Source organism: Pieris rapae, chromosome 4 (assembly GCF_905147795.1).
Source record: "Pieris rapae chromosome 4, ilPieRapa1.1, whole genome shotgun sequence".
Taxonomy (NCBI): Eukaryota; Metazoa; Arthropoda; class Insecta; order Lepidoptera; family Pieridae; genus Pieris; species Pieris rapae.
The window spans coordinates 5888867-5905608 of NC_059512.1; the positions used below are offsets into that span (position 1 = coordinate 5888867).

Here is a 16742-nt window from a genome sequence, read left to right on the forward strand (position 1 = left end):
ATCACAAATTTAGGTTGCTATAAATACAGGCACTCGTTTTTCACATTTGCTATGACATTTGCTGCTTTGTATACTACTTTGTAAACTTTGTATAAACTTCGTATCGTTTAGTGTGAGATGACTTTTTGACTTTCTACCTTGCTTTCTCCACGTGCTATACCTTTCTCTCTCGATCAAATACATATAACGTTTCAAAAAGCGGCTGGTATTGATACCAATATATTATTGGTACAAAATAACAATTTAAGAACAACAATTTATTATTATTAAATCAATATAGTTTAATTATAGCTTAAAGTATAAAGCTTACTTATACTATAGCTTACAAACATACACATTTTTGTAATAAAATGTACAAAATATACAAATACTATGACTACATATTTAAGTAATTGGGGACTTATTATACTATATAAAGTTCCTGCCATTATCATATTCGAAGGATAATGATAGAGATCGTTAAGAAAAGCAAAGCAAAATGTTGCGACCTAAAGTCCGCAGCATTTCCAGGGACTTGCGGCATTCCTTTTAAATTGCAGAAGTCCAGGTTGTCGTCAGTGAAGGCCTGGAAGATGGAGGCAAACTGGTCCCAGGTGCAACCTTCAAGGGGACATAGGAGTGTTGGCTTCTCGTTGTTAAATATTTGTACTCTGTAGGAGCCATCGTTACATCTGAAAATTAACGTCATATAAAAAAGTCAAAAGTCAAAAATAATTTATTCATATATTTCTTTTGTTTTTTACGTTCATAAGTGTATAGAACGTAAAAAACAAAAGAAATATACATTAAATGAATCTAATTTTACATTTACTGCCAGTAAACTTAGTTAACCCCTTTATCGATAACGAACTACGCATTTATACGCAATGATAGAATGTCATTATATTCTAGTTTTTTTTATATAAACACACTTTTGAATGAATATACTGCCCCGATATGAGTGCTGCCTAAGAGAAAAAGCTTCAAAATCTCACCTATTTAAGTACGCCATAATATTAGCGGAGAATGGAGTAAGGTAAGAGGTCCTCCATTGCCTGTAAGGGTTTCTATGTTGCGCTGTGATAGTTTCGCCATCTTTATATAGCCCAAGGGCACTGTATACCATACCCAGTAGAGTATCATGGGCAAAGTATGCTACTATGCTTTTGCCTTGTCCGTTCTTAGCCAATTCCAAGCTTTCGTAAAGATTCTTCAGTACCGGATAGCCAAGCTTCGCATTTATCTAAAAACGCAGATATTTCAAATTAATTGTCACAATTCTGGTGGTAAATGTGTAATCTATGGAAATCAAAGTAACGACTATATAGTCGCTACTTTAAAACTCACCAGATGAAGAAGGTATAAAATTATTAATTTGATCGATATATTTGAAACGGAAATAAATATTGTTGAGTCTAAGGTGCATATTTTGGATAGCCTTACCGCGGAGCCGTAAGCGTTCTTGTAGTAGTGACGAACGTCATCTCTATACTCCAGAACTTGAAGATCACTAGAGGAAAAGGCAGCGCACCAAGGGCTCTTATGTTCTGGAGTCCATGTACGATGGAAACGGCAGAGTTCGTATAATGTAAAAATTTCTTCTACAGATAACGTCTGTGATAAACTCAAACGTTCTGTGACACTTTTCTGTACCTTCAATTATTATATTAATAAGATTATTTATTTTTTTCTTTGAATAAACAAAATAAATAATTACTGTTGTTTGGTGTATGTGACTTAATTCTGTAAAAAGTACATTTAAACTAATATTAAATAATAAGGCAAACGGTAAGGAGTGTCACTGATGTTAAGTGCCGCCCATGGACTTACAATGTCAGAAGAAGAAGACTCGCAAGTGGGCTGCCGGCCTTTTAAATACAGGTACGCTCGTATCTTGAAGAAGCCTTATCGAATTGGTTCGGAAATACTGCACTAAGTAGGCAAGTGGTGCCACAAAATCGGCGGCAAAAAGTGTTAAAAACACTTAATTGTGAAACAGCGTACGTCTAGATTATTATTAATAAATGAAGGTGATTTTCAAGGCTCTAGTTTCTCAAGGTGTTTATACTAATATTTATGAATTAATAATTATATTTTACATACACGTAGAAATCATTATTGCCGGGCCCGACTTGCGAAAGCAATACGTGTAACTAAAAATATACATTATATATGTTCTATTACTAAATATAGGAAAACAATCAAAGCATTACTTGCAAATATTCAGTTGTTTTAAAGAAGGCTTCAAGCTGGTCATTGAGGAGATATCCATTTTTTACTTCGTCTATATATTGCGGGCAATTGTCGTAAGGCTGTGGAAAATTAATTTTATTCATCGTCTCTGTAATACATAGCATTCATAAGATTAATCGCTATAAATATAATTTAATATGGCATGGTTTACTTTGCTACATGCTCTAGCTAGTATAGCTAACATAGGCAACTGGTAAGGAATTTTGTATAATATAAATTAAATCAAAATGTAAGCATTGAAGTAGACGACTGTCTGATGGTATTGTTAGCCCCAGTGCTGGTACTTTGGTAACGTACTCGTTCAACGAATAAATATCGCAACACAGCGAGAAATTTCTGTCAGCATTAAAGGTACGCTAGTGAGTTAGTTATTCTAGTTACTATAAACCATTTTAAATTGTCATGTAGGTTAAAAATGTTGCAAATACGTTATTACATATATAAATATTTAAAAAAAAATTCTGTCAAAAGTCAAAAGTCTGGACGTCAGATTTCTGTATCTGTTTCAAGATCATGTGTCAATCTATAATAATAGGCAATTATCAGCCTCCTGTATCTGACGTACGCCGTCGAATTTTTGGGTCTAAGGCAAGACGGTTTCCTCACATGTTTTCCTTCAGCACTCGAGCGAATTTTAAATGCGCACATAGAAAGAAAGTCCATTGGGGATCGAACCTTCGACCTCAGGGATGAGAGTCACACTCTGAATTAACTAGGCCAACACTACTCATATAAATACTATTGTGATAAAATATAACTTGACATATGTAATTGTAAGATTTTATTGTAATCTTTTTTTATTCAAACGCTTTACTATTTGTAAGTTATTCCAATTCTATCTTCCAATAAAAATCTACACAGTATAATAACTTATATTTACTTTATTATTCTATCCTTACTCTTAATACGTCGTCCCGTTCTCTAGGCTCGTCAGCAGTCAGGTTTAATTCATTACCCTCATTGAAGGCCTGAAGAAAAGCCATGGCACTGGTAATAGTTCGTTGTTTATATGTAGGTCGCACGTACACACCAAATTGGGATTCCAATAGTTGCGGGTACTTCTGCCGTATCCGAGAACCCAGCTCGTATATCTCCTCAAATCCAATTCCAGTCAGATAGTTCTGTGATGTCTCCATTGTTGTGTTCCACTTCCATTTGCGAAAGTTTTCAATATCCTAGATGTAAAAATATGACTAAATCAAACTCTTCTTTAAGGAATTGACAAAATCTTACGTTAAAAGGTTATATGTGCTAGTAAGTGCCTATATATGTAGGCAGGAATAACAAAAGCAAGCAGTTTCTTCTGATTAAATAAATGACATCTGTCCCAGACTTTAATATAGTGAAAACTATATGTGTTTTTCTATGTGACTTTCTATGAATACACTAATTACAGGGATGCAACTCAACGATTTAACTCAAGGATTTAACTCTTTATCTAAGCACAAACATCGTGAAAAAAGAGATAATTAGGGAAGGTATATAGAAAAGAAAAAATAAGTTTATAGTTGAACGATAATGATGATACCGCATAAAGTGCAAGAGTAGATACGTCACTGAATTCACATTGAATTAATTTAACAAGATTGACCTGTGCACATAATTGGCTGGATCCCATCTCGTAATCAAAGTGCTCGATGATTTCATCTTTAATCCGAGCCTGCAGTTTTTGCATGTTGATAGTATCTTTATCACCAGGGTTCCGGTTGCCATGACGAACTAGTGCCCACATGCTGATGGCTCCGCATCCTTTAATGATATTGATTAAAACGATATTAAAAATATTCTTAATTACTTTATCACCTTTTTATAAATCAGCATAAAACGTCTACATAATTAGCCTGTCACTAGTTTAACAAATTCAAAAAATTCTTTGCTTTTATTTTTATTGTAATCCGTTAACTATAATATAAATTTGGTCATACAAAACCAGAAAACTGAAATTAAAAACCAACAGTAACTAAGAAGTACGTTTACGATTAGAATCGTTAACCGGTAGTTCAACCCAGATTAAGTTGCAAGTATTAGCTAGTATGTATGTATTAGTATTAGAAATTATGTAAAAGCATATTTAGTAAGGTTTTGGTAATTAAACCTATGTTCAGAACATTGGAAAGTAACTGTTCCGTACGTTTTGCTAAACTTAAACGTGCGTTATTTCATTGTATTCAAAATCGGAAATACTGTACGAGTATTACTTCCAAGACTTAAAAGATTTTTGTTGCTTTACAAATGTTACTTATTTATAAAAAAATTAAATAGTGTAATACTGTTTGTATACTAATACTGTTGTGTATAAAATGAGTTATGTCTTGAACCAAGAATAACGAAGATCTTACCTTCAAGTAAGGGCCAGTCCCGTATATCTCCTCGTATAGCATCATAGGGAGTCCTCGTCGCAAATAGCGTTTCCTGGCATTCTGCCCTCCAGTAGCATGACCGATCTTTCGTACTAACACCCACACAAACACACAAAACAGATACCAACACAGTGCGTAACAACATTTCGTATCGTACTAAAGAACACACACTATCTCTTATATAGGCAAAGATAAAAACCGAATCAAGAAGTATCTAAAGATTACTGTATACTGGTAAGGTTTTTCTTTAGAACAGTATATTTCATTCTGTTCCCTGTTCAGCGCAATGTAACAGAGAATATAAACAGGAATACGATAACACATGAACAGTTAAATAGAAAACTATAAAACAGGTTTCTACACGTGTTTTACTGTATAGATTTTTAAAAAGATTTATTTATGTTCTAAGTATTGTCGGTGATAATAACGAGCGTGCGACGAAGCAATGAACTGAAGGTCATTATTGTGGTGTTTAAATACCAATTTTCTCATTAAATTATTGTATAGAATAAGAAAATAAAATTTGTAGCGTATAGTAAAATACGCTGAGATTTTTTTAAGCAATTCGTTTTTTTTTCGTTCTTCGATTAAGTGACGATGTATTGTTTTATGTAGAAGATTACTTTAATAACGTAGTATATATTTGCTTGTAATGAAATGAAATACGTTTATTTTGGAACATAAGATCATCATAGTATCACTTATTCCACGTCATTAAATTCGAACCTGTTGGCATCCCTACTCATCGGCAAAGTAGACAGGGTCTTGGCCGAGAGATTGTATTAATCACATTTCGTTTATTACGATCAATACTATTCAATCGGGAAACAAACATACCTATTTTATAATACAAAATCCTTGATATTCTCCAACTACTAATGCAGGTTGAACGATTAAAATATCATAGGTATTTAAGTTATCAAAGCGGTGATAATGTCATTTAACTATCGTTTTATTGCATTATGACTGTTAGTTGTTAAGATTTCTTTTTTTTTATATTGAAAAAGTATACAAATTCAAATATGGGTTTACATTATTAAATATAGCATAATACGACTGTGCGCACACCTTTACAAGATGCCGATAGCATTGGATCCAGATAAATGGACCTTTTGGTCTGATAACACTGCACCTCGTACGCACTTCTCTATCACGCTCGCGAGTTTTACGCTTTCGATAAAAATAATAAAAGCCTTTTATTACAGATACTTAACAGTTAAACACATTTATATTTATATCATTATTTTTAAATATGTATGCCCTTTTTTTGGCAAAGGCTTCTTCTATATCCAGTAAATATGAATGCAGATTAATATATAATACATAATAAGTGAAAAATACATTCATTAAAACTACAGGTGTATATTGAACCGAGTTAGCCCTCCCTATCCCAGAATGAACCAATGATGCAAGCATGCAATGATCAATGCAAGAAAATTCACACCAAAAACCAGCCTCTTTTTAAAAAACCTAGATTGACCAATTCATATGACTTATAGGGTAAAATGTAAAATTCCTTTAGGGGCAATTTTGCGCGCCATTGTGTGGCAGATTATGAAAACTAACGATTGTACCATATTCTTGCAATAAAACACTATTATTATTATTATTCGTACGTAGCTGGGTATATTAAGCGTGATGTGTGCGTTATTAAAATATAACTTTATGAGATTCACTACGGAATCAATTTAAAGAGACCACACTACTTTGTCCCGGTACCAGCTCCTTGTAGAACCGTGAAGAATGTGTACGATGCTTTAATTATCTGTAAAAAAAGACCGAATTACATGTTATTTAATGGTACGGTAGGTTAGGTAACGGTAACTATAATAAATATATACGGAGTTGTGGGTGTGTGAATTTGTTTCTTAACTGTTAGAGCTGCATGGGCAAGCATATCTCAGTGATTTATAAGTAGTAGTTTTTTAATTATTAATGATAAGATATGACAGGAAATTCACACCTAATGTTAAGATATAATGTAATATATATTAGTCTATAACTAGTTAAAAATAAATGTTGTTGTTTGGTAACAAAAAATATTTATCATAATAGACCAACTCGAAGATTATTTGGGTGAAAATTTCGATGCTGATTGGAGAAATGCATTCCCACATGTTGGAACTAAGAATTTTGTTGTAAAAAAAGTAGTTTATTCAAAGATATAATGTACTGCACCATCATATTTCCTTCGAGTGAAATTTCCATTGTTTAGGACTACTATTTGAATAGTTTTTTCCCTTAATTAGCATTAAAAAATTGCACATAGTTTTGTACCCCCATGAAAGTTTTCAGTGAGAGGTTTGCAAGCCCGCCAGCGCTTAGTATGACGGGGCAGCGTGTACGCGTCATCAGCAAAACCAAGGCGCGGCGCATGCGTGGTGTGCAGACCACCCATTCACTGCCGTATGCCGCATCACAAACTGCCTCACTCTACCAGGAAGAGGACGAATATACATTAACATTATTGACAAACGTCTTGTAGAGGAAGTTCTTGGGAGTAGGTGCTTCTTCGTTGATGATTGATGATGATGAGATGATGATTCTGATGGGAAGATAAGACCAAGCATTGAGTGGCCGACTGGCCCGCAGGCCCCAAAGGCTTAGGTCGAGTAGTGGTATATATCCATAACGTCATCACAGTGTAAACTTAGATTGTAGGTGTCGCGACAGTTTCTAATAAATAAAAATAGTGACTGCTTTCAACAGCTGTCAAAATATAAATTTAAAATAAAATTATGCTTGATATTTAAATCTGAATTGATTTGAAAGCATCTCGCAAATCAGCCAATCAAATAAATTTTAATCACGATTTTGCTTACGCGTCAACATAAGTACACACGTATATTACTTCATTATATTAAAACTACATAATATGGAAAATGCCAAGTTCATTTTCATGGTTATTTCAAATATTGTCGGAACTAATGATAAAACAGTGACAATATATTTAATGACAACAACGCATAGATTGTTATGTTAAAATATTATAGTCGTTAACTGCCCGGCCTTCACACGTGTTAGTCACACCTCATTCACTAGCCTTAACACATACCAGACAACGATAACAAATTACTATCTTACAATCTGTAATCCTGTCATTATTACGAAATTTTATCAATTTGAAATCTATAATTGTTGTTATATAATCTATTATCATCTATACAAAATCTTTTAATCCTGTCCTATGCTGCAACGAAAAGTATTCGTAGTGCAAAGTGTTACGCTGAAATAATTGAAGTTATACTTCTTTTGGCGCGATGGAAAAAAATGATGAGAGTGAATTTTTACAATGCGCGCGCACACCAACACCTAAATTTGATATCGTAAAGTTAGATTTAGGTGGCATGGAAATCGATAACTATGTTGAAGTTGTAAATTCTAGTATTTTTTTATTTAGAACACGTGTTTCGTAACAGTACAATTAAACAGTGTGAATAAATGAATATTATTTTGATGTTTTTAAATCAATTTCATATACGACGGTTATAGTATTTATTAATAATTTATTTAAATAAAATCTTATTGATTAATTTTAATATTTATCGTTAATCACTACTGTATTTTAGTTATTTTTTTTCCATACGCAAAAGAAGTATAACTTCTAACGCGTGTACATAAGTACACACACACTCTTTTTTAGTCATATACTGTTAATATGTCAAAGGGAAGAAACTAGTTGCCCACACAAATGGGAATCGTGAATAAATAAATAATAGCATCCTAATTTATTATGTATAACAGCGATTTTTCCTTCTATTTCATAAATTTGTATGACATACCTCTACTTGAATCTCGTTTCCTTGATGACAGTAAATGAACACTTGATACATCATTACGATCAAGTAGAACATCATCGACGCCATACGGATAAAGTTTGCGGTTTCCTGTAACATATAAAGAGTTCCGGTTTCAGCTCCAAAAACCTTAAAAATTATATTTATCCATACATAAAAAGTTTCTTTATTTTGTATAAATATGTAGTTCTTTATACGTGTGGGTTACGTTCCAAATTTAAAATGACGTTGCACAACAATTTTATATTGAAAGTCAACATTCAATATCAACCAAGGATATGTTACTAAACTATTCCGCAGAACTGATAACCCTAAGTAATTTATTATCTAGCAAACGATTCGATGTTTAAGTAAACTTTATCATTATTATTTGTTTATATTCACAAAAGCCAGCTGGTATGCAGTTGCACATATAATTAACACGGAGACGGTGAACTGCGCTAGCACGGGCAACGAAAAGCAGCGTTGCAACAAAGCTGTCGCATTTAGCGTTGTTTTGTGCTGATGTATGCATTCCCTTAGACGGTCCCACGCTACCAGCTCTACTGACGGATGAAGGAGACTCTGCAAGACAAATTTCGTAAAGATAAAAAAAAACAGACTTAAAACATTGCTTGTATGGTTCTTAGGTTCATATTATACCATAAGGCTGGCCATAAGTTCTTTTCCAAATGAAAATGCATTTGTTTCAACTTTTAAATTATTTTGAATTTGGAACACGTAACCTGGGTAATACTGAAAATATTTAGAACTGGTCAGTTAGAAACATTGCTAATGAAAACTTTTTGTGAATTTCAATTTTAGAACTTTTTGGTAACCTAATATAATATATTGCATTCATTTGTCATTTGTTTTTGTGAATTGGCGGGCAATCTAAAACTTGTAACAAGAGTTTGAAAATGAACCTAACGCGAGAAATTTTTCGGTCCACGATTTATTATGACTTTCGTTGTAGGCTTACAACAACAAACAGGCTGCGGTTAGCATTTCTTAATGAAGCTCCATCTCGTGCCACTATTTACAATTAGTTTACCAATTTAAAGCGTGGATGTAGCAATCTCAATGATGATCCGCATGAGGGACGTTCAACACTTACAGCAACTACTGAAGATAACATCAGTGCTGTGAGACGTATGACAGAGGAAGATAAGATAGTGACCTATCACCAGATAAGGGCAATCCTAGGCATTGGTATGAGTCAAGTTCAAAAAATATTACACGAACATTTAGGCGCCAGGAAGCTTTGTACCAGATGAACTCCTCATACTTTAACCAATCAGAAACACCTTCGCATGGACTGGTGTTGCCAAATGTTAGATAAGTTCAACGGCGGTGACTCAAATGCCGTCGTCACAGGTGTCGTCACAGTGTTTCCTTTCTAGGATCAACCAACTTAAGGTAAATAAAGGAAGAAGTCAAGGAAAAATTCGAAAGCAACGCCCTCAAAGCAGAATTCTCCTTCACCACGTCAATGCTTCAATGCGCAAAACGGACTGTTGAATATTTTACTATGGCAGGTGTGGGGATTCGTTGGAATTCGAGGTATTCGCGTTACGATCCCTGAAGATGCGGTGAAAGCGTACGAAAATGCCTAAGGAAGAATGGGCCAACTGCTTCTCTTAAGGGTTCCATGGAATGTAACGATCTGTAGAGAGGAACGGAGAATACTTCGAAAAAAATATTAAAGTATTGGCAACTTTCCACATTTTATATATAATTAATTTTTTATTATATATTTATCTATTAATTATATCATGTTAATTAAAAAAATGGGATTACAGTTATCAACTTGAATAAAGTAGGTAAGGAGCTTGATATCGCCCGTATCTTCGTATATCGTACTATCCGCAGACACAAAGGCTGTTAATGCAAAGACAGAATTCAGGCCAGGAACATATTAAAGGCATGAATAGAAGCCAAAGGAGGACATTTCGAATATTTTATTGATTTACTTTTTGCTGACACTTTTAAAATAAATATGTAGGTCTAAATTTTACTCACTTTACATAATTTCATTAAAAAATGCAACTTATGCATTTTAATTTGTAACAGAACGTATAGCTGGAGTAGGTGTTTTATTAGGTAAATATACCGTAGTTTGCAATGGCAAGTCGTCAAAGAGTGTTTGCAGTGATAGAGACAACAGTTGCATGCGGCAACAACAGAGCGCCACCAATGACGTCACCACCGTGTCTACGCTGATGTTTACAGTGGCCGCCAGTCCCACTGCTACGCACTGCGAGTTAATTATTATTATATTTAAAACCTAAAGAGCGAAAATGTTGGGCCAAATTTACTAACTGATCTAACATTTATAAAATGAATAACAATATAGAAAAAACGTAAAAGCTTCGAAACGGAAACGCGTCCGAAAACTTGACAGAAATCGTCTGGCACTTTCATGATCCGTATCAGGGAATTTTATATTTGTTTGTGATTTCTTTACTTTTGTATAAAATTTGTTAAATTATCAACCAGTTTAAAAGCTGTAGATGGGACAAGTCCAAGGTATACTCGTCCAAGTTACTAATCTTAATTAATTACTTAAATAACTACTTTAAAATGTGAATTGTCGGTTAATAGTACCTGATGAATGTATGTCAAGTCATACGCGGGCGACTGAGTCGTATCATAGGGATACCTGGAATAGATGATACCTTATTACAATTATGAAACTAGGATATAGTTTTTTTTTAAATAAATGTTTGTTATTTAAAGACAATACAGTGGAAACGAGAAAAGAAGAGTAGGCATACCATACTAGCACACTATTGGCAAAGATAGAGATATCTGGAAAGAGTTGGAGGAGGCTTTATCCCAAGCGAGGCTAAGTTAATAAAGCATAGGTGACTAATATATCACAACTTACATTTAGCTAAAAGTAAATACTAACAAGTCTATTAACAACATTAAAATGGAGCTTAAAGATATGGAAATAAATGCATTATTATTATTTCAAAACTAAATAGTACCATGCTCTCAAAGGAAGCTGATTCTTTTCCGCACTGCCAGCCCAGCCCAATACTGTGCCCGCAGATAATGCAATATACGTCAACAATTGAAGTCTCGCCTGACGATTAAATCTAAAAAAATCCCTCGTATAAACACACTTAAAACAGAGTAAACATTGTACAGAAATAGGTAAACAACGCTTTAGCTAACCTTGCAATTATCTTCTTTCCACTCTCTCTTTTCTCACAAATTAACTCTTGTTCTAAGTCATTGACCATTGTCCTGATTGTCTCCCTTTTCAACATTACATTGAATAACTGAAATGATTAACAATTATTAAAATGGAATAATAATAGCATAGTTTTGGGCTCTTACGTTTGTAAGGACTGAATCTATTTCTCATGCAAGTCAAATCACGGCCAATCTAAAACATTAAAATTGTATAGTAATTATGATATATATAATTATTGAATCAAAACAAGACTTATAAGGAAACTACAGCCTGGAACTAAAAAATACTGTTATGAACACTACCATTCTCCCGTGTTTGGTCTATAGAAACGAAACAAAAACGTTTACAGAAAGAGTGAAATTAGTGATCGTACCCAGAGAGAAGATCACTGACGCACTAACCCACGCCTTACAGCTGATATAGAAATGGGCTTATTGCAAGCTTCACAAAATATTGACCGCCGATGTCAACCGCTGGAGGGTGGCATCGTCGACACAAAAGCGATGGGCAGACGACATCGTAAAGGTTTCTAGGGAGGAACTTGGAGGAGGAAAGAGATGTAGGAAGCAAAAACTGATCCAAATGGAAAGTTCACGAGGAGGTCAAACCTTAAAGCGGTCTGCAGAACACGAAGTAATGGACATAACAAAAACCAACGTTGTCTAAACATATAATAAATCTTACAACCATTTAATTTCTATTTTTCTAGCATGGCATAAAAGTGGATTTATTATTATAATTTTGCTACTACTATATGTTTATTGTACTTACTTTAAAAGAGAGCGAAAAGTTAGTAAACAGAAGAAAAATCGCGGCCGTCATGAGCGGAATGTCACCCCAGACTTGAACAACCTCCCCGGCTTGGATCACGATATATGTACCTTTAATATTATATGATATAACACAAGTTATTAAGATGAATTAAACCGACTTAAAAACCTAACAGCATTATTTACCTGGGTACCTATTATACATGTCCCATCTGGTAATGGTATATATATGAACCGATTTTGCTGACATCTGATATAGTTTACGAAAAATTTATAGCCTAACATATTACTTAAATTCTGTAAAATACCAGCAATATCATATAGGCAATTCGGTAACATTATTTTAATGATATAAATGTGAGCGTGAGCTCGTTTCTAATTCCTGAATTATAATAAACTATACTGAATTTATCCTTTTGTATACGCAAATCACGATTAACAATAATTTGTATAGAAACAAAAATTAACAATACCAATAATTAACACATAAAACATAATGAAGTATACAGCGTATAGTGTTCTTCCAAACCCCGTTAACGTATCAGGCGCATAAAAACCAGATAATTGCAATACATTGAGTGAGAACTTTAGACCGTAGTAAGTGTGGTCAATGAAAAACTTCATTTTGATAAGTATGAGTACCTGACGTACTACTTATATATTTTACTACTAATTTTAACAATATTTCTTATATCGATTGCAGATGTTACAAACATTTTAATATACTAACAATACTGTAAGCCATACCCATAGCCAAATTTCTTATTCATTCTTAGTGCTTTTTCCACGCTTTTTTTTGTTGCAAAATAAAATCAGGTGCGTTCAGTCTGTGAAATAATAGTTAGATCAAATCAAAAATCATTTATTCATATAGGTAACACACTACTTCACTTATGAACGTCAAAAATAAGAAATATACATTAAATGCTTCTAATTTTACTTTACTTTAATTATTACTCAACCTCTAATTGAAAATTATCTAAACACACATGTGAATGATATAAATTTTCTCCTTATCCAGGTCCAGTTGTTCAATAGATTTATAAAGCTCATATTAAATTAATTAATAAAACTATTTACATCTACGTACTGATGCATATATTTTATTCATTAAATTATTACAAATTATTATTACATATTATTAAGAACAACAGTATATAAAAACTTTGTTTTTATACAAAGTTTTTATATACTGTTGTTCTTAATATGAAGATGACCTTTTTTGTATTTTAAAGACATTTTAAAAATTAAGAGCCAAGTTTGCAACTCATGTGTTTATTCAGTGATTACTGGTTATTAAAAGTATCGTATAACACGGTAATTATCACCACCTCGATACTAATTACATACCAATTTAGGAACAAATTATAACTTTACAGTATTTACGGTAGGTTTATTTTGATTTTAATATAAATATTATATAATAGCAATTTCAACGTTAAGTTGTCATGTTTTGATTTCCATAAAAGCAGTTTACATGCTGCATAGAACGAGAAATAACTAGGATAATATTATAAACTACTAAGTACTCCAGAATACTTAAAATATAACAGTAAAATGTTGTGTTTTATTAACTAATCTAAGTGCGCTATTTAAATTTAAGATAAGTTATAATATTTTTAAGTGTCTTCGTCTACTTGTTTAAGGACAGTAAAGAAAGAATACGATGCTTTGCAAATCTGAAATCGGAAATTATTTTATCACTCAATGTTTTTATTTTTATATTGAGAAAATTATTAATATCTATGTATTCTTTCAATAATAGTTGGTATTAGCTAAAATCGAACTTTGTCATGTAAAAATACAAGTATAAAAAAATGTTAATATAAACTGAATTTATTTTATTTTCTCTTTCGGTAGTATTAAAATAAAACTCACGCTCACAAACGTAGTAAGAGAAAGAGTAGTAAATCCCCCAGCTGTGAGCTTGGCGGTGCGGCAACAACGCGTCATTAGGATCAACGTTGATCGACGTACACGCACGCTACACGTATACCACGGCCACTCGTACGCAGAACGTGACACGTTTTCACTCTACAATTATAAAAAAAAACATTCAACACACACATCAACAACATTGACGATAATTAATTTAAAATAAAGATTTTATGTGCTACATACCTCAATAGTAAGTTCGTTTCCTTCGCGACAGTAAAGGTATACTTGGTCCACCATATTTAGGAGATAGAAGGTCATAGATAGCATTCGAAGCATATTACCGGTTTGCTATAAGATAATTAAAAAAATGAATACAGAACGTAGTATTTCCGGCATGCGTCATTTTATACATTAATTTTTTATTTCAAGAAATTATTCTCATATCCTCAAATGTTTTGATATACATACAAAAACAAGCTGAAAGGCGGTTACGCATATGATGGCTAGTGATACGGTGAACTGTGCGAAGGTCGGCTGCGTGAAGCAGCGTTCTAGTTCATTCACTGTCTCCAAGGTATCTTGATGCTCAGCTATAAAATTACCGAGGCGAACTGTCACAATCTCTTCTTGCTTCTTAGATAAACGCTGAAATAATTCAATACAGTCAATAACCCATACAAGATGACCACAGCATCTATCTCGTACTTTTGACATTATGCATCTATGCCGGCTCCTATTATTAAGAATATAATTTTACTAACATATATAAAAAAAGTCACTCAATACAAGGCAGCAGATAACTAGGTGAATTAGAAAATTAGGCAAATATTGTGGTCGATAAATAAAATTTTAAAACATACGTTATTAACAATATGCAAATCTCTGCACAACCCTTTTAATGCAATGTTAATGAGTCGAAATCTGCAGCGACATTGAGCAATAAGCGCCATTACTACAATATCTTTGCTGGCGTTCATACTAGCTGACAGCATTAGAGACAGCGACTGATGTAGGTAGGCGATCTCGTACATTGGAGACTGGGACGCGTTGAAAGGGTACCTGGGGGTTTAGAATATATTGAATAGAATAAAATATTAGTTAACGTGTTGATTAACAGTATATCATATAAAGCTGTTTATGATGATATTGTTTGTCGCGCATAGAAAAATGCGGACATGGTGAACTAAAATTCTCGTGTCACTGTGTTTATACTCCTCCGAAATGGCTTTTTTCACCGCTCTACACATCGTCGCATTCGATAGAACCACTGAGAAAAGCAGTCATCTATGGTTATTTTGTACGTTTTCACCGCATCTTCATGGCTCGAATACCTCGAATTTTATGTTTATTTCTTGGAAATAAATGAAAGTCGTAAAGCGCCAGGTCACGACTGTTGGCAGATGACTCGTTATCTCGACACCTGCTATAGTCAAATAATCAACAGTTCGTTTTGCGAACTGCGCTGAAGCATTGTCGTGGTGAAGGAGGATCCTGCTGATAGTGCTACTGTTGAATTTTTTCCAAGACAACTTGACTCATACCAATGCCTAGGCTTGCCTATATCTGCTAATAAGTCATTCTTATCTTCCTCTATTATGCGTCGCACAGCACTGATTTTATCTTCAATAGTTAGCTGTTAAGGACGTCCCTCACGCGGATCAGCATTGAGATTGCTACGTCAACGCTTAAACTCGTAAACCAATTGTAAATAGTGGCACGAGACGGGGTTTTATTAAGAACTGCTAATCGCAGCCTATCATAGCTTTGTTGTTGAGTAAGCCCACAGCGAAGTCATAATAAATCATTGACCGATTTTTTTTTCGCGTTAGGTTCATTTTCATATGTAATAAGAGTTTTAGATTTGCCGCCAGTTCACAAAAACAAATGACAAATTAATGCAATTAGGTTACCAAAGTGTTCTAAAATTGAAATGAAAAAAAAGTTTTCATTAGCAATGTTTTTAACTGGCCAGTTCTAAACATTTTCAGTGTTACCTACGTTTAAGATCTTTCTTTTAGAAAAGCAAAAGAGCAAATTTACTTGTTATCATTTAGGAAAGATGAGATTTAGAAGACTTCATATATAATAGATACTTGTTTTCTGAGTATTTTTATTTAAATATATAGTTTATTTAACTAACCAGGCTCTCATGGGTAGCTGTTTATTTTGGTTTTCTGTCGCTGCAGCAAGAGCCCATAGTGATATCGTTGTTGCGGTCATAAAAGCGAATAACATTGAACGTATATTGACTTCAAGGTCACATCTGTAAAATACAACATATATGCACCCAAGGAACTGAAATTTTAATGCCCATTCTTTTATTTTATTAAGCAAACGTATCATTAATAATAATAAAAATCATGTTTTAAAAGATGACGTCGCGTTATTATTACAAGTTTATAAATAGTTCAAAGGTACTGTCTATCACAAAGAATAGATAATAATAATACAGTCGACATTTTATAGTAACTAAGAATTGAAATTTGTGTATGACCAGGAAATAAAACATAAAATATAAAAA

General features: G+C 33.4%; 3 protein-coding genes across 3 annotated transcripts; all 3 read right to left on the reverse strand.

The window, feature by feature from the left end:
• Positions 1 to 338: 338 nt before the first annotated feature.
• LOC111001264 (multiple inositol polyphosphate phosphatase 1) lies at positions 339 to 4848 on the reverse strand. The gene is made up of 7 exons (XM_022271081.2): positions 4572 to 4848; positions 3824 to 3981; positions 3132 to 3407; positions 2193 to 2291; positions 1423 to 1632; positions 975 to 1222; positions 339 to 671 (listed from the first exon to the last, which is right to left on the reverse strand). The coding sequence occupies exons 1-7, from the start codon at positions 4735 to 4737 to the stop codon at positions 431 to 433; spliced, it is 1398 nt and encodes a 465-aa protein (XP_022126773.2). The 5' UTR covers positions 4738 to 4848; the 3' UTR covers positions 339 to 430.
• Positions 4849 to 6119: 1271 nt separating this feature from the next.
• LOC123689141 (odorant receptor 2a-like) lies at positions 6120 to 11619 on the reverse strand. The gene is made up of 7 exons (XM_045628015.1): positions 11552 to 11619; positions 10976 to 11030; positions 10482 to 10625; positions 8774 to 8953; positions 8375 to 8479; positions 6870 to 7025; positions 6120 to 6357 (listed from the first exon to the last, which is right to left on the reverse strand). The coding sequence occupies exons 1-7, from the start codon at positions 11617 to 11619 to the stop codon at positions 6295 to 6297; spliced, it is 771 nt and encodes a 256-aa protein (XP_045483971.1). The 3' UTR covers positions 6120 to 6294.
• Positions 11620 to 13929: 2310 nt separating this feature from the next.
• On the reverse strand, positions 13930 to 15344 carry LOC123689126 (odorant receptor Or1-like). Its single transcript, XM_045627944.1, has 5 exons — positions 15082 to 15344; positions 14690 to 14866; positions 14465 to 14569; positions 14222 to 14377; positions 13930 to 14022 (listed from the first exon to the last, which is right to left on the reverse strand). The coding sequence occupies exons 1-5, from the start codon at positions 15250 to 15252 to the stop codon at positions 13963 to 13965; spliced, it is 669 nt and encodes a 222-aa protein (XP_045483900.1). The 5' UTR covers positions 15253 to 15344; the 3' UTR covers positions 13930 to 13962.
• Positions 15345 to 16742: the final 1398 nt, after the last annotated feature.